Here is a 27574-nt window from a genome sequence, read left to right on the forward strand (position 1 = left end):
CCTAGATTCACATAAACTTTAAAACATTGCTGACTATACCATTTAAATATGTCCTAGTTTTTATAAATGCAATTCTTAATTAAACACATAAAATGAGACAGTTGCTTTCCCTTATTCATACAAGACAAAAATTGTTTTTATTAGAAAGTATGCTTAACTTTAGGGCAAGCCCAAGATATTAATGCTTTCATTATGCTGAAAATGTTTTTGTTTTTGGTGCTTATTTTAAAATGTTTCAGCTCTGATATAGCCTGACAGCATAGCATTTCTTCAATACAGAATAAGGTCAAAAGAAAATGGAGGTATTTTAATGCTATAATTAGGATTTTATTTTGAAGGGTAGGGCACTCTAATGTGTACAGGGAAAAATACATTAGTAGAACACGAAAAACGGTTCTATAGTGAAAGGAAATACAGAAACATAACATGTATAGTGATGAGACTTTGCTAAGTCCCAAATTCCTGACATTTTCACTAATACAAAACACATGAATACATCATTAGATTGACAAACCAAAACTCCAAGAATTGAAAAGTTAATTAAGAATCAATTTATTATTTAAAAGACATATTAATCAATTTGCAAGTATGCCAGGAATGTAGACAAACATATACCTTTAAGGTTATTTTATAAACGCAAAGCATTAGCAAAAATTGGAAGACTGTGCGTTGACATCTGTTAATGGCTATGTACATATGGTAATTTATTTTAGAGACCAGCCAGAGGAATGAGCACATGTTATTTGGGATGCCAATTTCTAGTAAATTGTAATAATCTCTCACCTTGCTCTTTCTTAAAATCTTTCTCTGACATGGCCACAGGTAAAAGCAGTTCTCCAACAGGAGGCTGAATATTAACACTGAAGCAATCATCCTTGGTACTAAGGAAAAAACACATTAAAGCTGACTAAATGCTTAATAAATAAACATTCTTCTTAATACTATGCAGTTAAATAGGTGCAATTAAAGCATACAGAGATCTGCTTGGCTTAAATATCACAGCTAAAAAAGGCTTGAAATATTTCTCAACACTATCTCAGAGAAATACATCTGTTACCTGAACTAGAAAACGTATATATATATATTTTTTTTTACAAAAATATGCAGTTATGATAAATATGCCATTTGACATAGAACTTTTAAAAATAGGTAAGCAGCAAGGGTATATATCCATTACTATCAGGAACACTTAATGCAGCTTATCTAGTGGAGAATATCTTATCTTCAACTTTGTAGTAAAAGTGTAGAAAATGGAGTGGCTTAGTCTTAAATAGTTAAGATATGTCTTTTAAGATATTAATTTTTAAATAAAGAATAAAACGGAGTGACCATACTGTGTTAAGATATGTGTGAATAAAATAATACCTCATCTGCAAACTTGCTTTCTTCAAACAAAACCCCTCATTTTCTAGTAGCATTATTCACTGACATTATTGAACATGTGGTGAAAGTTTTTCAAATTACAGGATATGAAGAATTTAGGAAAGGCAACTTTCTATTTTCATCATACAGAAAAACAATACTGAGTGCACTTATTTCATTTAAATCTTATGAAACTACTCTCTTTATAAAAAAATTACTAAAACTGCTTTAAAATGTTTTAAAATTACAAGTTTGAAGTTAGGTTGATGAGTGTATCAGTTCGCAATGTGTTTGGCTGCAAAGAAGCAGAAAATCCAACTGACAATTTCTTGAGAGATGCGTGCTTATTGTTCAGTGTATAAGTAATCCTGTAAGTTACGAGTCAAAGGCTGGTTCAATGGCTTAAAGATGCTGTTAGGAACCCAGGTTTCTCTAGCTTTCAACTCCACTAGCCCTAGTGTGTTGGTTCTTATCCTCATGGTTGCCAGATGGCTGCTGTATCTTTAGGTACCACTTTAACATTCCACTGAAGAAGGAAGAGTGATGATGGAAGAGTAGTGAATAGTGGAGCCAACTGACAACTAACTACATGATTTTGCCTACAATACATTCTTATGAAGACTGATCACATGGCTAAGATTCCTATTTCTGTACTACTTATTCTCATGTACTTCCTTGAAATAAATTTCCTATCAATTGAGGTAACAATACTGTAATATGCAGCATGACTATAAGCTGATCTCTTAAGGTGCAAAAGCCATGTGAGGTAACCAGAATTCAATCAGATAGCATTTTAAATGTAGATGGAATTATATGATGCTGAGAATTTGAAATTGTGCAGAATTCTGTCACGTTCAAAAGTCTTTAAGCTTTTAGACAGGTATAAGGAGCAAAATAAATGCAGAATCCAATCAAGTATTAAAAAAAAAAAATTGAGCCAACTGAATCTGTTCCTTTTTATTAGGAAAGCAAAAGCTTTACTGAAAGTCCCAGGGAAGGAATTCTAGTTTTGTGTTAGAACTGGGTCTCATGGCCAGTGGGAAGATGGCTAGGGAGATGGGAATTGTGGATAAGAAACACCAAACATTAGGTTAAGAAAAATACTTTCTTGAAGGGTGGGTTAGGGACAAATATTAAAATATAAAGAAAGAAAAGAAAATCCACTTTGATTTTATGCTATTTATAATCTTTTAAGCTGCCTTATTTTTTTAAATGGAACAAGGTGCGGACTAGACTGAAAAAAACCAAAGAATGTTTTGAATTATTCACACATGGATTGCCCAAGGCAAATCAATAAATCCAATTTATTTATTAATTCAATAAACATTTACTGAATATAAACTTGATCCCATGTACTGTGTGAGTGTCTGGGGATTTAAAGACAAGTAAGACTGGCCCTTGAAGTTCACAAGTTTAGTGAGAGAGAAAGAGTTCAATTATGTTTGTAACAGAAAGGTAAGTGCTATGTTAGAGACATGTGGAAAGTATCACAGTCCAAGGAAGAGGGGCTGATTAATTCTGCAGGAGAGAGGTAGAGGTAAGTTTACTTCCAAAAGGAGGGAGAGGAGCATTCTACGGATTCTACACCTATGTTTTGGGAATGGTGAGCAGTGCGGTGTGTCAAAAGATGGGATTGGGGGCACACTGTAAAGAACAGCATACACAGCACGACCATTAGTCCCAGTTCTCCCACGGCAGTTGTCCTGGAATCTTGTTCAGTTAATGTCTCCTTTCACTCTCTGAAGTGTCCTGATTTGTATGACAAAGTGTATGATTACTTTACTCTTATAACTCAGACAAAGGTGCTTCTAAGTTTCCTGGAAAAAAAAAAAAGGAAACTACCAGAGACTTCTAACATAGGAAAATAAATGACCCCATATGTATTTTATAAACTCTGCTGGCAGTGTGTAAAGGTGGAGTACAGGAGAAACCCAAGGCAGGTAAATCAGGAAGGAATCTAATTAACAGTCTAGGCAGGGGTTTTTAGCACTGACTGTGTGTTTTACTTCAGTACATCCTAACAATGATCCGAAGAGGTAGCTTCTGTTACCCCTAATCTATTAAGAGAAGTTAAACAACATGCCCAAGGTCACACAGCTAGTATGAAGATCTGAACACAGCAGCACTGGGATTTGAACCCAGGTCTATCCTACTCCAAAGTCAGCTATATAATGTTTGCTGCCATATATATATATATTTGATTCCACTATACAAGGTTGCTTCCCTAGGGTGGGTAGCACTGAGAATGGGGGAGGTGCGGGTATTTTATAGTTAAAAGGGACAGATCTGGTGACGGATGGGAGGAAGAGACTTTGAACTGTCTAATGTGAATGATTGGGAGGATGACTTCCTCCACTGAAGAGGAGTTTTGGGGATTAAACAAAATGATTTGGATTTAGTCATGTTTTATTTTGAGTACCACTGAGTTACCCAGGAAGAGATACTTAGCAGATAATTGGAAATACAGATCATGAATCAGAAAAGAGGTCAGGGTGGTATATATGAGTTTGGAAGTAACCAGAATGGTACAGGGAAGGGCTGAAGCCTTGTAAGTAAATAAGATCATGTAGGAAAAAAGGATACACCAAGAAGAAAGATAAGGTGGAAACCTGGGGAAGCCCTGCATGTAAGTAAAAACAGAAGTGGTGCAACTTGCAGAAGAGATTGGAAAAGAGTGGCTGGGGAGAAAAGGTGTGTGTCAAATACTGCAGGGAGGAATAAAAAGAAGCACGTGTAAAAGCTGGAGGAAGAATGCAGAACGCAGTGAGTTGAAGGTGAATGGAAAAACTGGCAGGGAAAAAGACGGGCCAGAAAGCAGCAGAAGCTTCATGAGGATGTAGAGGCAAAGGAAAAATGCTTAAAGAAACTTGAGCATAATTAAAGGCTGGTGCAACACAAAGAAATAGATAGGGTAAGGTCTTCGAGGAGGTAAACGAGGTTGGGATTAAGAGCATAAGAACTAGGTGAATGGGTCAGCCCTGGAATGAAGGAGGATATTTCTTCCAAAAACAGCAGAGAAGGAGCTATTAAGATAGAAGTGTTGAGGGTAGGACACTTGAAGGATAAGACCAGGCTGATGTAATGGAAGGCTAAGTCACATTAAGAGAAATGTAAAAGCTGATAAAGGAGTAAATGGATAGGTATATATATCATGAACTAAGTTAGTGTTAAAAATAAAATTTTGGCTTCAAATAACTGGATAAATCAGTGTTCTCCAAAGTGGGAAAGGACAAGGCACTCCCCTGAGGTAGAAAATCCACTGAGGAAAAAAAACCTATCAGTTATATTTATTTTTTTCTCATTCTACCGGAAGTTCTGTTTTTGTCTGTACATAATATCTTAGTACATACATAATATGTTAGCACAGTGAGACACACACACAATACATACAGGGAGTGTATAGTATAAACATTTTACTAAGACGTATACAATTTCAAAAGTTAGGGACGACTGGGTTAAATTACACATTCTACACTATCTCTACTTGTGTTTTCTTTTAGATTACAGGTGAAATGACCAGCCTTCTCCTTTCCAACACTCCTGAAAAGGATCCCATTTACCCCTTGGTTAAAGATAGCTCTACAGCACTGATGCCCAGGCAGAAGGGTGTGAGAGCAGAGAAAAGAAGGGAAAGTAGACTTGCCTTCGAAGGCATATACGAAAATCAAGGTGGATAAGCAGAAGGCTTAAGTTTGGGGGAAAAAGGCGATCCTGAAATGTCCCCACAGGCAACAACCCATGTGTTAGAGACAAATATATACTATTCAACTTGACTGGGTATGTTTCACTTTTGTTACTTTCGAGTAATGCATGTTTTATTTTCTGTGGTTGGTGAAATGATTAACATGTAATTCTGTATGAAAAACTAAGGATGTAAGTTCATCCAAAATGGGTCTTGTGAGACAAATGTAATAAAATTGGAACATTGCTGTGGCAGACACTACTTGTTGCTTACTCAGTATTTTATTTATTTATTTATTTTTTCCTTTTTCTTTTTTCCTGATATAATCCTGATTTTGTTCAGGTAGACAATGTGCCCACTGGAACACTCTCTTCTCAGCCTCTTGTAGCTAAGACTGATCAAGTGACCCGGTTATGACCAATGAAGCCTGAACAGAAGTCTGCTGGGGACTCCTGGGAAAGTTTTGCTTTTCTTTTTTTTTTTTAATATTTATTTTTATTTTTTGGCTGTGTCGGGTCTTAGTTGCAGCATGTGGGATCTTACGTTGCAGTGCGCAGGCTCTTTGTTGCGGCGCGGGCTCCAGAGCGTGTGGGCTCTGTAGCTGTGGCACGTGGGCTCTGTAGTTGCGGCACGCGGGCTCTCTACTTGTTGCACGTGGGTTTAGTTGCCCCGTGGCACGTGGGATTTTAGTTCCCCGACCAGGGATTGAACCCATTGTTCCCTGCATTGGAAGGCGGATTCTTAACCCCTGGACCACCAGGGAAGTCCCAAGGTTTGCTTTTCTGACACAGATGTGGCTCCTCCCTCCATGTCACTTCTTTCCTTTTTTTTTCGGCCTAGAATGCAGACAGAATCCTGGAAGTAGAGAAGCCATCTTGTGACCCCGAGGATGACTGGCACATGCTAATGAAATTAGCTCATGGAACAAAAAGTTGGAAAGGCCTTATACCAGAAGACATTGTGGAGCTACTCCAGCTGCTCCTAACTGCTGTCCTGTGTTCTTCTCGCACCAGGAGAATAATAAATAAACCCCTATTTGGTGAAGTCACTACGACTGGGTTTCTGTTACACACAACTGAATGCAAAATCTAATTAATATACATAACATACTTCATAAGCCAGTCTCAGCTTCTAAGCAAGGTTTGGCTTAGCAGGGAGTAAGATGGAATGTTTCCTCTTTATCTTGGGGAAAATTTACTTTCATTTATATTAGTGTTCTAGGATGCTCTCCATAGTTTTTATGCGCCTCCTTTTAAATATTTTGCCCTTTTTTATTGTTCGCTTCTCTCTCCTTACAGTTCTTTTTCTTTTGTCCCGCTCTTTTTCTTCTCATCTTCTTTGGTTGAACATGGGGCTAAACACAGCTATCTTGACATGGATAGGGGAATGTTGAAAATGAGTAATGATAGATGTAAATTTAACAGAATTAACAGTTTACCAGATCAACAAAGTACTATTATTAAGCAGCTCTAAATAGCCTATTTACATGGGATCAGATGGTGTAATAGTTTAACGTAAGACAAGATTCTACCTGTTCTATATTTAACTGTAATGCATATACTTGTACTACATATAATCTCATTCCACAGACTCCTACGATCCAAACTGGTAAATTTTCTAGGTAAGAGAAATGTGCAAGTAGACTAACCATTGTGAGACTCAAATTTCCTTATCTATGAAGTGAGAAAAATGACACCCTTGTAGGCTTGTTTTAACAATTAAATGAAATAACATAACCCAGTATAGTGCTTAATGCATAACAGATACTCAAAACCTACATCCATAATAGGGATGTATCATAATTTATTTAAGCATTCCCCCATCAATTCTCATTTGCAAATTTTCTCTATTACAAACAATGTTTACTTAATGACCTTGGATAGATCTATTTCTTCAGCACAAGCACCAATATCTCCTCAAGCTTGACACCCAAAAAATGAAATCACTAAGTTGAAAAGTATGAATATTCAGCATTTGATAAATACTGCCAAAATGACCTAAAAAAAGTGGTGCCAACTTGAAGTTCCACAAACAGTAAATAAGAATACATGTTTTTCTGTATCTTCCATGTCAGATATTATTTTAAAATTTTGCAAATCTGATGGATGAAATTTTTTTTATTTCCCTATCTATTACCAATGTTGGATATGTTATCGATCATTCGCGTTTCTTTTCTTGTAAATGAACTATTCTCAACCTTTCTCCACTTTTATACTAGATTCCTTTTTATTGATTGCAAGAGTTCCTTATATATTCTGGTTACTAAACTTCTGTTTGCTAAATATGCTGTAATACTTTCTATCTCTCACCTGTTATGGTATCTATTTTTTTCTTCTTTGTAGAGAAGTTTAAAATTTTTAATAATCAAACCTGCCAATATTTTGCTGTATCTTTCTGGATATTGTGTCTTGCTTGACTTTTGCCCCCAAAGAGTATAAAAATATTTGTCTATATTATTTCTAAGCACTTTTATAGTTTCTATAATTAAATCATAAATCCACCTGGAATTTATTTTGGAGTAATCTGTGGGAGGAAGGTATCTGGTTTTTCCAGATAATGGTTTCACATCATTTACTGACTGGTCCATTCTTTCCCCAGTGATATGAAATGTCACCTTTATGATATACAAAATTTCTAAATTCTCTGTTTTGTTTCACTGATTCCTTTGCCAATAGCCAATTACATTGAATAAAAATATTCTTGTGACTTTGAAGAATATTTTGAAGTTATTATTGAAAAAGGCTTTTCTCATTAAATTTTTGTTTTGACTTTTCTTGGACATTCTTTTTTCCAGTTGCATTTTAGAAATTTGTCAAGTTCCTTGAAAAGGCTTACTGGAGTTTAGCATTGAATCAAACTGAATTTGAAGATTAACCTGAGGGAGAGTACTCTCTCCCATTTAGGAACACAGTATATTTATTACATTATTTATATCTTCTTTTTATGGCCTTCAGGAAAGTTTCAGGTTTAAAAAAAAAAATTCCCCCATAGGTATCATATATTTGTTAATTTATTCCTTTCGTTGTTCTTGTAAAAAGAATAATTTTATTCATAATATCTTAAAATTGGTCATTCCTACCATACAGAAATGTTAATGATTTTCACATAATGATCTGTACCTAAACAGTGTCCTATTTATTAGCTTAAATAATAGATTTTCTATTGATTCTAAGACTTTGTGGGTTGGCAATCATATACTGAATAAAAATAATAATTTTGTGTCTCTCTTTCTAGGATTTATACCTCTAACTATTTTTACTTGTCTTTTTGTATTGGCTAGAACTTCCATAAAAATGTGAAATAGTGTTGAAAGAGGGTAACCTTGTCTTGCTTTTCTGACTTAAAAGAGAATGCTTCTGATATTTCATGTGGTGATAGGTAACTTGTATGTCTGATAATAAACACACACACACATAAAACTTTTATTTTTTAATTCTCAATTTTTCTGTGCCATCCTCTTTAAGGTGGGGTTCTTATAAATAGTATATGTTGAATTGTGCTTTTTACATGTTCAGTATCACTGGAATTTAACTTATTGACATGAATTCTGATAACTAGTATGTGTGGCCCCTTCTAGTCATCTTATTTTGTTTTCTATTTACCATGCTTTTTTCCTTTTCCTGCCTTGTTAAACTGGTCAAGTTTTAAGCACTCCGTTTCTTCTTCCCTTTAGTCATTTGGACGTTATAATACATCATATTTCCCTTATTTTAGAGGTTAGTTTTAACATTTTAAACCATATTTAAACTCCTTTTAGCCATCAATCAATCCTCTTGCCAAGCATGACAAGAACACCATCATTCCTCATACTCGTCCACATCGAGATTTTGGTTCCAGATTATTAAAATTTATTTTTTACATTAGGGGTGAACAATTATTTTTACACATTGATGGATTTAACAGGTTGAATTCTCTGTCTACTTTTTATTCTGTTTTTCTCTGTCACAGATTAAAAAAATTTTTTTACTACAGTATATCTTTGAGTAATCCTTTCAAGAAAGGGTCTTGGGGGGTAAACTGATGGAATCTTTGCTTGTCTGAAAAATGTCTATTTCGTTTCCACCAAATTTTAAAGATTATGCCCCTTGCCTTCTGGCTACCAGAACTGATGACAGTACTGATGAGGAATCTGATTCCATTCACATTCTTGTTCATTTTTAGGTAAGCTGCTTTTCTTCACCTCTCTGGAAGATACTAGAGTAGTTTTCTCCTTATTAAAAATTCTACCAGAAGCAACAAATAACCTACAAGGGAATCCCCATAAGGTTGTCAGCTGATTTTTCAGCAGAAACTTTGCAGGCCAGAAGGGAATGGCAGGACATATTTAAAGTGATGAAAGGGAAAAACTTACAACCAAGATTACTCTACCCAGGGAGGATCTCATTCAGAATCTGCGGAGAAATCAAAAGCTTTACAGACAAGCAAAAGCTAAGAGAATTCAGAACCACCAAACCATCATTACAACAAATGCTAAAGGAGCTTCCTCAGGCGGGAAACACAAGAAAAGAAAAAGACCTACAAGAACAAACCCAATACAATTAAGAAAATGGTAACAGGAACATACATATCTATAATTATCTTAAATGTAAATGGATTAAATGCTCCAACCAAAAGACACAGACTAGCTGAATGAATACAAAAACAAGACCCATATATATGCTGTCTACAAGAGACCCACTTCAGACCTAGGGACACATATAGAGTGAAAGTGAGGGGATGGAAAAAGATATTCCATGCAAATGGGAATCAAAAGAAAGCTGGAGGAGCAATAATCATATCAGACAAGATAGATTTTAAAATAAAGACTATTACAAGAGACAAGGAAGGACACTACATAATGATCAAGGGATCAATCCAAGAAGAAGATACAACAACTGTAAATATCTATGCACCCAATATAGGAGCACCTCAATACATAAGGCAAACATTAACAGCCATAAAAGGAGAAATCGACAGTAGCACAAAAACAGTGGGGGACTTTAACACCTCACTTACACCAATGGACAGATCATCCAAAATGAAAATAAAAAAGGAAACACAAGCTTTAAATGATACAACAGACCAAATAGACTTAATTGGTATTTATAGGACATTCCACCCAAAAGTGGCAGAATACACTTCTCAAGTGCTCACGGAACATTCTCCAGGATAGATCACATCTTGGGTCACAAACCAAGCCTCCGTAAACTTAAGAAAATTGAAATCATAGCAAGCATCTTTTCCGACCACAATGCTATGAGATTAGAAATCAATTACAGGAAAAAAACTGTAAAAATACAAACACATGGAGGCTAAACAATATGCTACTAAATAACCAAGAGATCACTGAAGAAATCAAAGAGGAAATCAAAAAATACCTAGAAACAAATGACAATGAAAACACGATGACCCAAAACCTATGGGATGCAGCAAAAGCCATTCTAAGACAGAAGTTTATAGCAATACAATCCTACCTCAAAGAAACAAGAAACATCTCAAATGAACAACCTAATGTGAAACCTAAAGCAACTAGAGAAAGAAGAACAACCAAAACCCAAAGTCAGTAGGAGGAAAGAAATCATAAAAGATCAGAGCAGAGAAATAAATGAAACAGAAACAAAGAAAACAACGGCAAAAATCAATAAAACTAAAAGCTGGTTCTTTGAGAAGATAAACAAAATTGATAAACCTTTAGCCAGACCCATCAAAAATAAAAGGGAGAGGACTCAAATCAGTAAAATTAGAAATGAAAAAGGACAAGTTACAACTGACACCATAGAAATACAAAGGATCATGAGTACTACAAGCAACTATATGCCAATAAAATGGACAACCTGGATGAGATGGACAAATTCTTAGAAAAGTACAATCTTCCAAGGCTGGATCAAAAAGAAATAGAAAATATGAACAGATCAATTGCAAGTAATGAAACTGAAACTGTGATTAAACTCTTCCAACAAACAGAAGTCCAGGACCAGATGGCTTCACAGGTGAACTCTATCAAACATTTAGAGAAGAGCTAACACCCATCCTTCTCAAACTCTTCCAAAAAACTGCAGAGGATGGAACATTCCCAAACTCATTCTATGAGGCCACCATCACCCTGATACCAAAACCAGACAAAGATACTACAAAAAAAGAAAATTACACGCCAATATCACTGATGAACATAGACGCAAAAATCCTCAACAAAATACTAGCAATCAGAATCCAACAACACATTGAAAGGATCATACACCATGATCAAGTGGGATTTATCCCAGGGATGCAAGAATTCTTCAATACACACAAATCAATCAATGTGATACACCATATTAACAAATGGAAGAATAAAAACCATACAATCATGTCAATAGATGTAGAAAAAGCTTTTGACAAAATTCAACAGTTTTATGATAAAAACTCTCCAGAAAGTGGGCGTAGAGGGAACCTACCTCAACATAATAAAGGCCATATACAACAAACTCACAGCAAACATCATTCTCAATGGTGAAAAACTGAAAGCATTTCCTCTAAGATCAGGAACAAGACAAGGATGTCCACTCTCGCCACTATTATTCAACAGAGTTTTGGAAGTCCTAGCCACGGCAATCAGAGAAAAGAAGAAATAAAAGGAATACAAATTGGAAAAGAAGAAGTAAAACTGTCACTGTTTGCAGATGACATAACACTATATATAGATAATCCTAAAGATGTCACCAGAAAATTATTAGAGCTAATCAATGAATTTGGTAAAGTTGCAGGATACAAAATTAATGCACAGAAATCTCTTGCATTCCTATACACTAACAACGAAAGATCAGAAAGAGAAATTAAGGAAACAATCCCATTCACCACTGCAACAAAAAGAATAAAATACCTAGGAATAAACCTACCTAAGGAGGTAAAAGCCCTGTACTCAGAAAACTATAAGACACTGATGAAAGAAATCAAAGATGACAGAAACAGATGGAGAGAAATACCATGTTCTTGGATTGGAAGAATCAATATTGTGAAAATGACTATACTACCCAAAGCAATCTACAGATTCAATGCAATCCCTATCAAACTACCAATGGCATTTTTTACAGAGCTAGAACAAAAAAATCTTAAAATTTGTATGGAGACACAAAAGACCCCGAATAGCCAAAGCAATCTTGAGGGGAAAAAAATGGAGCTGGAGGAATCAGACTCCCTGACTTCAGACTATACTACAAAGCTATAGTAATCAAGACAATATGGTACTGGCACAAAAACAGAAATATAGATCAATGAAACAGGATAGAGAGCCCAGAGATAAACCCACACACCTATGGTCACCTAATCTATGACAAAGGAGGCAAAAATATACAATGCAGAGAAGACAGCCTCTTCAATAAGTGGTGCTGGGGAAACTGGACAGCTACATGTAGAAGAATGAAATTAGAACACTCCCTAACACCATACACAAAAACAAACTCAAAATGGATTAAAGACCTAAACGTAAGACCAGACACTATAAAACTCTTAGAGGAAAACACAGGCAGAACGCTCTTTGACATAAATCACAGCAACATCTTTTTTGACCCACCTCCTGAAGTAATGAAAATTAAAACAAAAATAAAGAAATGAGACCTAATGAAACTTAAAAGCTTTTGCACAGCTAAGGAAACCATAAACAAGATGAAAAGACAACCCTCAGAATGGGTGAAAATATCTGCAAACAAAGCAACTGACAAAGGATTAATCTCCAAAATATACAAGCAGCTCATGCAGCTCAATATCAAAAAAACAAAAAACCCAATCCAAAAATGGGCAGAAGACCTAAATAGACATTTCTCCAAAGAAGATATACAGATTGCCCACAAACACATGAAAAGATGTTTAACATCACTAATCATTAGAGAAATGCAAATCAAAACTACAATGAGGTATCACCTCACACCGGTCAGAATGGCCATCATCAAAAAATCTATGAATAAATGCTGCAGAGCATGTGCAGAAAAAGGAACCCTCAAACACTGTTGGTGGGAATGTAAATTGATACAGCCGCTATGCAAAACAGCATGAAGCTTCCTTAAAAAATTAAAAACAGAACTACCATATGACCCAACAATCCCACTACTGGGCATATACCCAGAGAAAACCATAATTCAAAAAAACACATGCACGCCAATGTTCATAGCAGCACTATTTACAACAGCCAGGACATGGAAGCAACCTAAATGTCCATCAACAGAGGAATAGATAAAGAAGATGTGGTACATATATATAATGGAATATTACTCAGCCATAAAAAGGAATGAAATGGGGTCATTTGTAGAGACGTGGATGGACCTAGAGAGTGTCATACAGAGTGAGTCAGTAAGTCAGAAAGAGTAAAGCAAATATTGTATAATAACGCATATATGTGGAATCTAGAAAATTTAGACGTAGAGAACAAATGTACGGATACCAAGGGGGAAAGGGGTGGGGTGGGAGGAATTGGGAGACTGGGACTGACACATATACATTACTGATACTATGTATAAAATAGACAACTGATGGGAACATACTGTATAGCACAGAGAACTCTACCTAATGCACTGTGGTAACCTAAATGGGAGGGAAGTCCAAAAGGGAGGGGATAATAACTGTATGTGTATGGCTGATTCATTTTGTTGTGCACTGAAGGCTAACACAACATTGTAAAGCAACCATACTCCAATAAAAATTAATTTAAAAAAATGCAAAAATTTAAAAAAATTAAAAAACAATAAAAATTCTACCAGGATGTGGCCTTTTTGCTAGTTGTTCACATTCACTCTGTTTGGCCTTTGATGGGTCCTTTCAATCTGAAGGCGTGTACATTTCTTTTGCTTGGGAAAATTTTCTCCTATAATTTATTTAATTATTTCTTTTCTCCATTGTGTCTTTTCTTTCCTTCTAGATCTCCTATTAGATGAATTGATTCTTTTTTTTTAAAGAGGAAGCATAATTTTTTTTAAAAAATTAATTAATTAATTAATTAATTAATTTCTGGCTGCATTGGGTCTTCATTGCTGCGTGTGGGCTTTCTCTAGTTGCGGTGAGCAGGGGCTACTCTTCATTGCGGTACGTGGGCTTCTCATTGCGGTGGCTTCTCTTGTTGTGGAGCATGGGCTCTAGGCACACGAGCTTCAGTAGTTGTGGCACACGGGCTAAGTAATTGTGGCTTGCGGGCTCTAGAGCGCAGGCTCAGTAGTTGTGGTGCACAGGCTTAGTTGCTCTGTGGCATGTGGGATCCTCCCGGACCAGGGATTGAACCCGTGTCCCCTGCATTGGCAGGCAGATTATTAACCACTGCACCACCAGGGAAGTCCCAGATGAATTGATTCTTTTAACTTTTTTTTTCGTATTTTCCATCTTCGTCTTTTTGCCTTCTATTCTGGTTGATTTCATTGACTCCCTCTTATGGAACACTAAATCAGTCTTCAGCTGTGTCCAGTCTATCATCCACCTACTGAGTCCTTTTGGCTTTTTATGTTTTTAGATCTCCAAGAATATATTTTAAATTGTCTAATTACTCCTTCTCAAATAAGCAGCATATTCTTGCTTTACAGATATAGTGTTCTCTTGAATCAGATATTAGTTGTAATTTTTAAAATTATTATTTATTTATTTATTTATTTTTGGCTGTGTTGGGTCTTCGTTTCTGTGCGAGGGCTTTCTCCAGTTGTGGCAAGCGGGGGCCACTCTTCATCGCGGTGAGCGGGCCTCTCACTATCACGGCCTCTCTTGTTGCAGAGCACAGACTCCAGACGCACAGGCTCAGTAGTTGTGGCTCACGGGCCTAGTTGCTCCGCAGCATGTGGGATCTTCCTGGACCAGGGCTCAAACCTGTGTCCCCTGCATCGGCAGGCAGATTCTCAACCACTGCGCCACCAGGGAAGCCCAGTTGTAATTTTTAAAGATATCTCTTTTCTTTCTCAAATTGCTCCCTTCACAATTGGTAAGTCTTTGTAAGTCATTTTTATTTTTAATTAATTAATGAATTTATTTATTTTTGGCTGTGTTGGGTCTTCGTTTCTGTGCGAGGGCCTTCTCTAGTTGCGGCAAGCGGGGGCCACTCTTCATCGCGATGTGCGGGCCTCTCACTATCGCGGCCTCTCTTGTTGCGGAGCACACGCTCCAGACGTGCAGGCTCAGTAGTTGTGGCTCACGGGCCTAGCTGCTCCATGGCATGTGGGATCCTCCCAGACCAGGGCTCAAACCCGTGTCCCCTGCATTGGCAGGCAGACCCTCAACCACTGCGCCACCAGGGAAACCCTTTGTAAGTCATTTTGAGCTTTCCCTTTCAAACTGAGGCTTTCCCTCAAAAGTCTGGTCATCCTAAGCTGTCTGTTTATATTTATAATGAAGGACCAGGTTAATTAACAAACAAAGCAAGTTCTGCTGCATATTAGCTATAAGATTTTGGGCAAGTTTTCTTCCTGTGCCTTAGTTTACTCACCTCTAAAATGGAATAATAATAATACTCACCTCATAGGCATGTTTTGAGAATTAAGTAAACTAACACACACAACGCAGTGTTTAGAATGGTGCCTAGCACACAGCTATTGCTCGATACATGTTAGTGAGTGTTATTTCTATGGGTCTCCTCTCCCCTGGTGGGCTGGCTGGAGTTTTCTTAAGTGGGTGAGACATGACTGGTTATGGTCATGAAGTTGAGAGGCAGGTAGGCAATGGCCTTATCTCTCCACCAACAGACGTAAGATTGGCTTTACCCTAGTGGTAGGGTAAAGGCGACTTGAGAATATCATTCTCTTGGGTAGAACTGCATTTCATCTTGTCTCTGACCATCCTGCCTCCTTCCTGTAAACTCAACCCCCGCTGTTCTCTTAGGGCACATCCTCACCAAAAGTCCTTCTCAGGCAAGTAGTTGTTCACTTTCTTTACAGGGTAATTTTTAGGTCTCTGATTAAATGTGTATGCTGCCTGCTGCTAGGGGCAAGGTTGGGGAACTGCAGGTTGGAAGTCATTCTTTAATTCCCTAATACTGTCTTACCCTAACTTTTCTTTTCGCTAGTTCACTTTGTGTTTGATATTCTGCCAGATTTGTTCTTACCATTATAGTAGTTTTCTCCCATGAGTGTTTTGCTCTGTGGTTTTTATTTTCTCTGTTATTGTTTATCTGCTCCCATTTGCTTTCTAACTGCCAATAATTCTTCACAATTTCTGGTCAGCTAATAGCACCCTTTCTCTTTTTAGTGCTCATTTTCTATTAAAGAATGTATTTTCTGTCTTTTTAATGGATTTTGGGCAAAAGAGGGGTGGATGTTAGGGCTCAGTCCTCTAACTTGAGCCAAGCCATATAATTTTTCATACTAGTTAATACATTAATATCTGCTAATCACAAGGATGAGACCTGTTAATGTACTGCATCTACTTTTAGAGAGATACATTTATGTATATTATACATATTTTCAATCTCAATAAATTTAATCAAGGACTTAATTTGATGACCATTTAAAATGCAAAGCAAAAAAAGAGACATTAATACTTATCAAGTGTCCATATAACTATATAGTTATATATAATAGCTTTATCTATCTATATATGCATCATATAACTATAATAATACAGAGAATTAATCTAGAAGCTAAAGTAGGGTCATTTTACTCTGGTTCCTTTTCTTTTAATAAACAGAAGTGTACCTGAAAGGCTCACAGTCCATGTTCTCAGCATTTCTGAAGGCTTCCTATCAAATACGCTCTTATTACCCATAATTTTATGTATTGATTTGTATAATGTACTTTGAGGAAAAAATTCAATATCGGCCATTCTTGCCTTTTTTCCTCTTTTTATTGAACTACCAAAACTAATACAGCTCATCACTAAGGAAAAAGTGCTATTTACTATGCAAAAGGCACATTCAGTGATTGGCATCTAAGACCAATTGATCTACCCATTACCACTATCTCCCTACCCCCACTGGCACTACTATGAAGCTATTGATTCAAACACTGTCGATCGGTTTCCATTTTCTGATTTTGGGCAGGCCAATTAAGAAAGTGAGTAATTGTGATTACACTGCTTCAGGATCAATTACATTTGATGCAAGACAAAGTGTTCTTTTTGGAACACACACAAAAATAATTTTTGATCTAGTGTGCATATGTGCTTAATAAAAAATCTAAAATATATAACTAATTTATACCCTCACGACAGAAAAACATATTAATGTAAATGCTTATAACAGCTAAGGCTATTTTCTATCTAAAATAAATTCATCATTTTCCTAAAATTAGTTTAAGAGAAACTGAGAAAAAACTGTTTATATACACTTCCCAACATAAGATAAAAATCAAACATTACCTAAATATTTATCCCTAAAGGGACTTAGTTAATTGTGAAAGACAAGATGCAAATCTTGTGTAATGGACTAAAGAGAAAATCTTTGTAATGAAAAAACCTTTTTTAAAACCCTTCATTGCATAGAAATATAACAGGTTTTTTATGTAAATTGAAAAGAAAGAAGAATTTTTTTAGTTCTTAATCTTGCCCTAACTTAGTACATAAGCTTTGTCATTGGGCTCACATTGTCAAAATCATTAAAATGAATATACGTCTAGTGTTGGAGGTAAATCTATTTAGAATGATGCTACTCATAGTCTTGTGCTCAGTAATATTGATCTGTGTTGTTTGTCTAATAGAAAAATAATAAACAATTACTAGGCAATGTGGGGAAAAGTAATCAGTTTTTATATAACACTAATATAGCAGACCTCCCAAAACATAAAGGTGATGATCTGCATAAAATCAATGTGTTATGCTACATTGCTTATATTCATCATTGCAGGTTCTCAGCAATAAATGGTATAATATTAGGCCTGAATTACTGGTAAACTGAAAAGGTATATGAAAAAGAAAGGTTCACTATATTCAACCTATAAACTTATTTTAAAGTGCCTATTTCCTAAACCTGGAGATTTTTATCATAAAAAATTCTGTTAGAAGCTAGCTAAAATTTAGATAAATAAAATGCCTCAATTCTTTTCAGAATAAGAACAAAACAACTTCAAATCAAAATAACACATCATATCTTAGATCAGAAAAACACAAAAGAAATGAGTTCAAAGATAATTCTTAAAGATGCATGAATATAGCTTTGCATTAGTTTGCTAATAGTTTCTGGATTTCATCAGAAAGGTATAAAACATTATATAAAACAATAACAATGAAAAAACACAATTCTAGAAAAGCTCTTTTGAATAGTATTCACCTATGAAACCTTTGTCAACTGATAAGTGTTCTCTTTTGAATTTTATCAAAAGCATTTTGTAAATTAAAGTAAAAATCTATGAAAAATCTATGAGTTTTTGGTACTGACAGAATCAATAATTCTCCACTTAAGAGGCTCGAGATAACATATAAAATGTTTCAAAAGATATCTTCTCTGGGCTAGCCAACAATATTATTAAAGTTTTTAATTTCTCCTGAGTTTTCCTCATGAATTTTATCATAAATTTTCCAAAAGCGCAGAGATAAGCAAAAAAAAAAAAGAAAATTTAGCAGTAGCTTCTTACTTTAGCCAACAAACTGTGAAGCTCAACCACATATGGCAGACTGTAATGGCTATCTGTGTAACAAATATTAAAAACATATATTGCACATAATTTGTCCAACTATTCCACAGCAGTCTAAACATTGCTAAAGAAAAGCATGTTTGTGTAAATGTTTTGATTTTAATCTGCTATTGTTTATAGTAATATGAAATATAGACGAACAATTGAACTTACCACAACTGGAAACTGGCAGTCTGAGTGGAATCACAAAAGTCAATACCCATTGAAACAGTAATGGATCCCTCAGGCTCAAGAGATTCTAGGAAATAAGATAATTTAGACATGGAAACACAGAGGATGTGAAAAAGACTAAACACTAAAAACTTATGTAATGTTTGTAGTTTGGTTAAAACAGTCAAATTTAATGATGGTTTGTAAGAATAATTTCAAACTAAGAGTATTAAAGCAAATTATAAAGTAATTTCACTTGAAGGCTCTCTTTTTCACAACTTAATTCTGTGCATACTTCAATGAACACATTATATCTATTTGTTTCAGAAATACACCTCATCCTGAGAAATTTCATGTTTTACAATATTGTCTTTATAGGCATTGAAGGTGAGAAGGAAATAAATGTTTTTCTGTTTGGAACAACTATAACACACTCTGGGTGCTTTTAAGAGATTATTTAGTAGCAGATTAGGTTATCTTGAAAAAAATAAATAATAAAGTGACATTTCGTAGATTTGTAATTTCTGAAGCTTCATCTATCAACTAATCAAGTGTGGGAAATAACTGTTTCAATATACAGTACTGGTGTTTTTTCAGTTGATAATGATAAAACTCAAGACAAACAATAACACCATTTTATTCTGCTTATGATTCCAGAGTCAAAGTGTAATGCTGTACATTAGAATAATGAGGGATCTTAAACATATACCTATTAAGTATAAATATTTATGTATATATATTATATTTAAATAGAAACCATTCACTTTTGATTTCTACTTTGCTTAAAGTCTCTAGTGTAACTGCAGTGGTATTGCACAGTAGCTTTATATTTAGTTTTATTTCTTCTGCATATATATTATTAGATGTAGTTATATTTTAGCAAGCACACACTAATCCAGTAGACTGTGATTATTCTAGGGCTTGTTGATAGGTATAATTTGCCATTTAATGCTAACCATTACAGAAATGATGGTACAGATAGGACAAAAGAACAATTCAATAAGCTTAAGATATTAAGTATTTTTATATCTCAAAGGCTCGATGAAGATTAGGCATTATAAGAAGGTACTTGTTTGATGCTGATTTTTAAAGTGTCATTGGTTTGCTTATTAGTTGGTTTGCTGATTCCAGTTTGAATTTAATTTGTTTATAAACCTAACATTTACCAGGATGGCATGTAAGTACCAGAAGACTTGCTACCTAATCTTTGGCAAACAAGCTTTATTGTAAATTACCATAATAATAGTTTTCTTGCATTTCTCCTAAAGCTACACCTTATCAGTTCATAGTTTTGTCAGTCACATTGCTCAAAACTATTCTTCAGTGAATCCTTGATGTTTTCTTCTGTGCCACAGATATACTGGGGTTTGGTCTTATTTGCAGCTGACACCACATTGGTAGCAAATGCTGTCATCTCCAAAGCATGATGGCATTCGGGACTTAGATCTCTCTACATCACGTATCCTCATACTTCATTTGACAAAGTGACAGTTCTCAAGATGCCTTGATGATGGCACTGTCTGACACAGTTTCATAACTTCCTCAGTCTTAAGATAATTAACTGTGAGCTTAGTGCCATGCTAATTCTGAAGGATAGTTCATGATCAATGGTATGTTTTATTATGTGAATGCTTCAAGAGCAAAGTGATCAGCATAAAATTATTCATATAATAGATTTTTATATTTGAAGCCTACTACATTGGAAAAGTTTATTCAATCAGGTGTCTGTAGTTGAATACTGCTTCTGGATCATTGCAATATACATGAGACGGTTATGTAGAAATGGCTGAAAAACACTGGCTCTATTACACTGCACCGTTAATAATGAAAAATTAAATCACACAAGATGCCATCTACTTTGATGTGACAGTTGTTCAGTAACTAGTGAAATCTTAGCTGAACTCAAACTTGTCAATTGTTAACATAAAGTCACTGAATATAGTGCAGAGAGCCTAAGGCTACTCTTTGAGTGAGTGAGTGAGTGTGTGTGTGTGTGTGTTTTAAATCTCTTGTGTACATGTGCCTGATCTCTTTGGGAAAAATGGCACTTTATTCCTAATATTCTTGCAAGGAATCCAGTTTCATGCAAAATCCTGACAAAAGTCATCTCATATTATAGGGAAAAAGAGAACAGATTGGTGACAAATAAGAAAGCCGCTGGAAAAAAAAAAAAAAAAAAGAAAGCCGCTGGACTCCTTAACATATGCATATGTGCTTATTAAATAAAACAAATATCTTACTTCCCTTATTTCACAAAAAATGAAAATGCAGTATTTGTTCTTTGTTGCATTCCTATGATTTTTTTGGACTAATTAAGATATTTCATACTCTGAACTCTACTGTTACCTACTGACGAAAGAGACTAAGTGGTATTGCATACAAATTACTGCATGGGAAAGAATTCTGTATCTTGAGGGTATTCAATAAATGCCAACAGAACAAATGAAACACTACAAAAACTTTGCCTAAGAAAAGAAAAGGAAAGAAAGCCTATTACTAGTACTGAGATAATGGCATATATTCATATTTTATTTTGGTGTTAAGGCCATACTATGAAATTTATTATATTTATTTCTTCTATTCTACATAAGGCAACAAAAGGTCAACTCGTCAACTCATTATGCCAGCTCAAAGAAATGATAACACTGTTCTACTGTTTTAACCTTTGGATAACATTTTCAACCTTCAGACAATGCATATATCAGCTGCATGACACTTTTAAAACTAAATTTAACTTTTTAACTAGGTAAAAAAAGCTGGATTTCAAGCAGTAAAAAAGAATACAAATTGGGATATTCTTTAATTCCTTAGCAATATATTAACTTCATAAAATAATTCAATAAAAATCAGGACACTGTAGTCTTTAAACAGTGTCTTAATTACCAAATTATTTTTTAAAGAGGATATTACATGGGTTCTGAAATCAACTTACTTTAACTCTACTTCTCTCTACTTTGGTTGCTTATAAAAGTCTACCATATTTCATCTACTAGGAATTTTTTATATCTTTGTGGAAAAATATAACACAAAGAATGACTTCTTTACTGAATGACTCATGAAAATGATAGGAGAGAATTCAACAATGTGAAAGAGCTCACTCAGGCAAAGAGGGAGAAAAAACAGAATAGCTATATGATAGGCAATAATGAATAAAGAACGCAGAGTTACCCGGTCAAAAGGCTTTGCTCACCTAAAGTATCATAAAAAGGAACTACTTGGAGCCTTCTGATGGTAATATTTCAAGGATTCAGTGACAGAAACCTTGTATCACTTTTAATTAAGATTTTGCCTGAAGTTTCTCCCAACTAAACTGTAGGACTGCCTCCACTTACACAAAACAAAAAGAGAGAGAGACATTCTAATTATTATACTATTTTAAACTCAAAGTTAGCCATACAATTGTTACACTTAATTTTTAAAAGGTGTATTTTTTGTAAAACACTTAAAAAATGGAAGGGGATGACAGCTGGAGAGACAGTATGATATAATGGGCACTGAGGTAGCCTGGAAAGCACATGCTACGTGGTAGGGGCAGCCGGCATGGCATCGGCTGGTTGTGCCGCATGCAGGTGGGAATAAAGCACCTGTACCACCATAATCTTGTGCTTTACCCATGAACAGTGAGATTTCTTGGTTTGTCCTTTAATGTAAAAAAAAATACTGATTTTTAAATGGTGGCACCAGATTAAAAAAACATGATGTGTAAAAATACCAGTAACATACTGTGGGCTATTCTACCTTCTATGTATTGAAAGGAAGACAAACAGAATAGTACATACCCTCTCAGTCTTTGCTCCCCTCACTTTTCAATCTATGGAATAGGAAGGGAAACGGGGAAGGAGAGATATGGAAGGTACAATACCCAAAAGGCAGACTAAAATCATGCAGGAAATGAAGCTGACCAGAAAGAGAGGTGGGGGAAGGTGATGCAGATAGGAAAAATGGGAGGAAATTGTGATTCTCCAGACACAGTCTTTCATCAGTACTGGTATTACCACTGCTGGCACTTAATTCACTAAGGGCAAAGACATGTATTTATCTTACAAGATAAATTCGGTTTAAAAAGGAAAAACTTATATACACTGAGTTTGCTAATAGTCAATAAAATAATATGTATTCTACTTTACTTTTAAAATGAACACATTTAATTATCAAATGTAGTTAAAGTTTTAAATGAGAATTACTATTTACCTATTGGATTAAAAACATGCATTTGCATGCCCACAGGAAGTTTCTTTTCCCCTATGTGGATATTTTCCACCTTCCAATCAGTGGTATTATTCAATGTTATTTGCACAGAGACCATATTATCACCAAAACTGCAAGGCTGTCTTGGAAAGAAATAATGGGCAGCTAGTCCTTTTCCACTCATCCGATGAAGCAGCACATGAGTTTTCACTGGTACAAAGACAGGAGTACTGACCTATTGCACGATGGAAAAAAGAAAAAAAAAAAAAGAATTAGTGAATATAGTTATTAATTCTTAAAAATATACAAAAATTCACAACACTTAACTCCTGTTTTCCCTAAAGTATTAATCACAATAATAGACATTAGTAGGATATCACACACATAGATATGAAGTCAGAAATTATACAAAAATGTAAAGCAAATGCCTTCGAAACAGTATTAAAATTCTTCTGTACTTTGCAGGCATATATTAAAATATTTTGACAATCTGTATCTAAAAAGAAGAGAATAATCTTAGTTATATAAATATATTCAGTTTTTTTAGAGTTTATAAATGTTTTTGTTTTCTTCTTAGGTACACTATATTTCAACATTTTGCCAATTTTCTTATTAGTTTTAATAATTTGTCATTTGATTTTCTTGGGCTTTCAAACTATATTATAATCTGTCTATAATGAACATCTTATACTTTCATTTCTAATCCTGACTGCTTTAACTTTTTTCACCCTGAATTTCTTTCACTGTAAACTGAAGACTATGACCTCCTTTTTAAGGTGGTTCTTCCTTTGCTTTAATGATTAAAAAGAGCTTCCCTATCTCAAGATCAGATAACCATTCACTTACATTTTCTTCTGGAGCTTTCATGGTTCTAATTTTTTAATTCATGAGGAACTGATTTAGGTATATTTACTCTATATTTTAATTATTTTTCTCCAAATACTTAACAAATCATCTGTACATGATTTAATGATTAGCTCTTCCTCAATGATCTATAAATGCAGACATTCTAATTATTTAGTTGGAGACATTTTTGAACCTTGATGGAGCTGTTAAACCAGTACCACACTGTTTTATTTCTTATAGCCCTACAATGTGATTCAATTGTTTGGCAAAACAAAGCGTCGCTTATTCTTCCACCCACCCCTGCCAATATTTTCTTGGCTAATCATCTGTTTATGCTTTCACTGAACCTTAGACTCTTAGTTAAATTCAACTGTGAGTGGAATCAGAGGCAGCATATTAAGTGAAGAAACACAGTCCTTTCTAAAATAATATGGGGCTATCTTTCCATTCAAAGTCAAAGTATTGCATGTGGCTTGACCTGACATGGGCAAGCTTTAAAAAAAAAAAAAAAAAAATCAATTTGTGATTAAACAGGCCTAATCAAGATTTTTTCCTAACAAGTGTACTCTCCCAAACTAGGTTTTCTATTATAATTGTGAGAGTACATATTAACCTGTTCAACATGCTCACTATGCCACTGACATCTGACGACATAAAAAACTTAATAATAATTTAAAACTCATCAACAAAAATCCAAGAGTTAAATATCATATACACAGAATGATAAAGTTGGAGAGAGGCAAGTGTAGAGCACCATGAGAAAAGCAGAACAAAAGCAGGAGTCTGGATTACAGGCAGCCAGGAATTAGCACTCTAGATATCATATAAGGTTCTTTGAAGGTACGCCTTAAGTCATTTAAGAGCTATCAACTTGTCTTAGTTGGTTAACTGATTCTCTCTCTCAATCTAACCCTGGGACACGTGGTCCAAATATTTGTTTTTTTTCTACTTTGTCCCAAAATTCTGGACCTTTATTATAATAGTTAAAACAATGCTAAGGAATGTACAAAGGAAGAAAAACAGTGTAATTCTCTCCACACATTCTTTCCACACTCAACCAAGTTCAAGAAGCACTTTAACTTCTAAAAAAGGTCCTCCCTAACAATCTTCAAAGCTTATCTATGATAGTGCAAAGAGGCCTATGTTTTCTTTCACAATAAATACCTCATAAATGGCAGTTTGGGGTAATAATATACACTTTTTTAACTACAGAAAGGGACTGACTGAAAATGTTTGATTGCTTTTTTTAACCTATTTTCTAAGTTCATACAAGTCATATTTAGCAAACCTCCTCCACTGTCTAAACTACATACGTGATATTTTGTTCAATAAAACCAGTAGGTTTCATAAATACTCCATCAATTTCCATATGTAATACAATTAATCCTGACAAGAAAGCAAGATTTTAGTTCAACATTTTGTACATCAGATTACTTACTTATATTCCAGAAACATATACATGATCTGTGTGGCTGCTTATATTCTAAGATGCTAAATATCGTGAATGGCTTTTCTTACTTCACAATTTATAAATAACAATTATTTTATTAAATGTTAAAAAAAAACAGGTAAAAAGTAAATTAATTAGTGAATGACCTAGACTGGGGCTGTGAAAATGAGGGTTTAAGTTTAAGAAAGTTGATGTTATGACCTGGCTAATTGTTTCTATGGGGTTCTGATGTATCATGATGTGTTCTGATGGCTGACAACAAAGTATCAAGTAAGTTTTATGAAAGACACTGAGGAATCAGAGTTCAATGTTTCAGGGTAGCTTTTATCTGGTTCAAGACTAAGTGCTAGTCTTTTGAAGGAGTCTTCTCGCTAGTGTTCTACCGTGTAGCGGTTATATATGGGATTGTCTGCTCAACACATCTACCATCTTCTAGGAATGTTGCCACATTCAGTTCTTGATGGAGCTGGCATGTTCTTATGCCACCTCATGATCTGACCACATTAACTGGTTCAGGAATGGGCACTTGGCCCAATGAGTTCCTTTCCTAGGATTTTTGGATTTGGGACTTAGGAAGTTGAGCCAGTCTCTCTCAAGTGGCTAAAATTCTGAGATTTAAAACTCTAATGTCTGTGGCCACATTTCCTGCCATATTGCTCAGTAAGAAATAAACAAAGAACAGGTGAGAGACAGAGTCCTGCTGGTATCTTTGGTTTGGATGGTTCCTGAAGCTGACATATTCCTATCCTTCCTGAAGCTTGGTTTTCTGTGAAATACTCTAGCATTCCTTCCTGAAACTTCCTTTTTTTTTTTTCCTCAAGCTAGTTCAAATTCGGTTTCTATCATTTAACTCCCTCAACGCAACTACTAATCATGATTAGTCAGATTTCAGGACACTAACTGGGAGACTGGGGAATAAACTCATAATGGGAGAAGGCGCTTTCTTGCTCCTTTTCCTAAAGCCCTGGTAGATATGTTATGGTGAGACTCAGGCATGGCATCTGATTAGGTTGAACCATATGAATCTACCAACTCTGTACATCAAAGAGCTGAATTACAGCAAAGGAAATAAAAGCAAAAATAAACAAATGGGACCTAATTAAACTTAAAAGCTTTTGAACAACAAAGGAAACTGTCAACAAAACAAAAAGACAATCTACTGGACAGGAGAAAATATTTGCAAATGATATGATCGATAAGGGGTTAATATCCAAAGTACATAAACAGCTCATACAACTCAACATCAAAAAAACAAACAACCCAATTAAAAACTGGGCAGAAGAACTGAATAAACATATCTCCAAAGAAGACATACAGATGGCTAACAGGCACATGAAGAAATGCTCAACATCATTAATTATGAGAGAAATGTTAATTAAAACCAAAAGGAGATATCACCTCACAACCGTCAGAATGGCTATCATCAAAAAGAACACGAATAACAAATATTGGCGAAGGATGTGGAGAAAAGGGAACCCTCCTACACTGTTGGTGGGAATGTAAATTGGTGAAAAACAGTATGGAGGCTTCTCAAAAAACTAAAAATAGAACTACCATATGACCCAGCAATTCCACTCCTGGGTACATATCCAAAAAAACCGAAAACACTAATTTGAAAAAATACATGCACTTCAATGTTCATAGCAACATTATTTACAATAGCCAAAATATAGGAGCAACCTAAGTGTCAATCAACAGATGAATGGATAAAGATGACGTGATATATATATGTACAATGGCATACTACTCAGCCATAAAAACAACAAAAATTTTGCTGTTTGCAACAACATGGATGGACTTGGAGGGTATTATGCTAACTGAAATAAGTCAAAGAAAGAAAGATAAATACTGTATGATATCACTTGTATATGGAATCTAAAAAATAAAATACACTAGTGAATACAACAAAAGGAGCAGACTCACAGATATAGAGAACAAACTAGTGGTAACCAGTGGTGAGAGGGAAGGGGGAGGGGAAAGATGGGAGTAGAGGATTAAAAGGTACAAACTACTATGTATAAAATAAATAAGCTACAAGGATATATTACATAACACAGGGAATATAGCCAATATTTTATAATAACTATAAATGGAGTATAACATTTAAAAAGTATGATTCATTATGTTGTTCATCCGAAACTTACGTAATATTGTGCATCAACTATACCTCGACAAATAAAGAGAAGGAAAAAAAAAAGTGGAATTAGCAATTCTTATGGTTCAACTTGCTTTGGTTCAAGGCTTAGTCCTACCTTCATTAAGAAAGAGGAATCTTATTTATTATGTTTATTATCTGTCTCTCCATTTATTCCCCGCTTTTATGTTCAATTTACAAAACACAATTTTACCCAT

At 35.0% G+C, this 27574-nt stretch overlaps 1 protein-coding gene across 1 annotated transcript in view; it reads right to left on the bottom strand.

The window, feature by feature from the left end:
* Positions 1–27574, bottom strand: part of AP3B1 (adaptor related protein complex 3 subunit beta 1) — a 266236-nt gene that overhangs the window by 16329 nt on the left and 222333 nt on the right. The window contains exons 23-25 of the mRNA XM_082375446.1: positions 22930–23161; positions 18742–18826; positions 784–881 (exon numbers count right to left, since the gene is read on the bottom strand). Coding sequence (XP_082231572.1) covers positions 784–881; positions 18742–18826; positions 22930–23161 — 415 coding nt within the window. The remainder of the gene's footprint in view (positions 1–783; positions 882–18741; positions 18827–22929; positions 23162–27574) is intronic.

This window comes from Balaenoptera borealis (assembly GCF_965194805.1).
Source record: "Balaenoptera borealis genome assembly, chromosome: 2".
NCBI classification, from domain to species: Eukaryota; Metazoa; Chordata; class Mammalia; order Artiodactyla; family Balaenopteridae; genus Balaenoptera; species Balaenoptera borealis.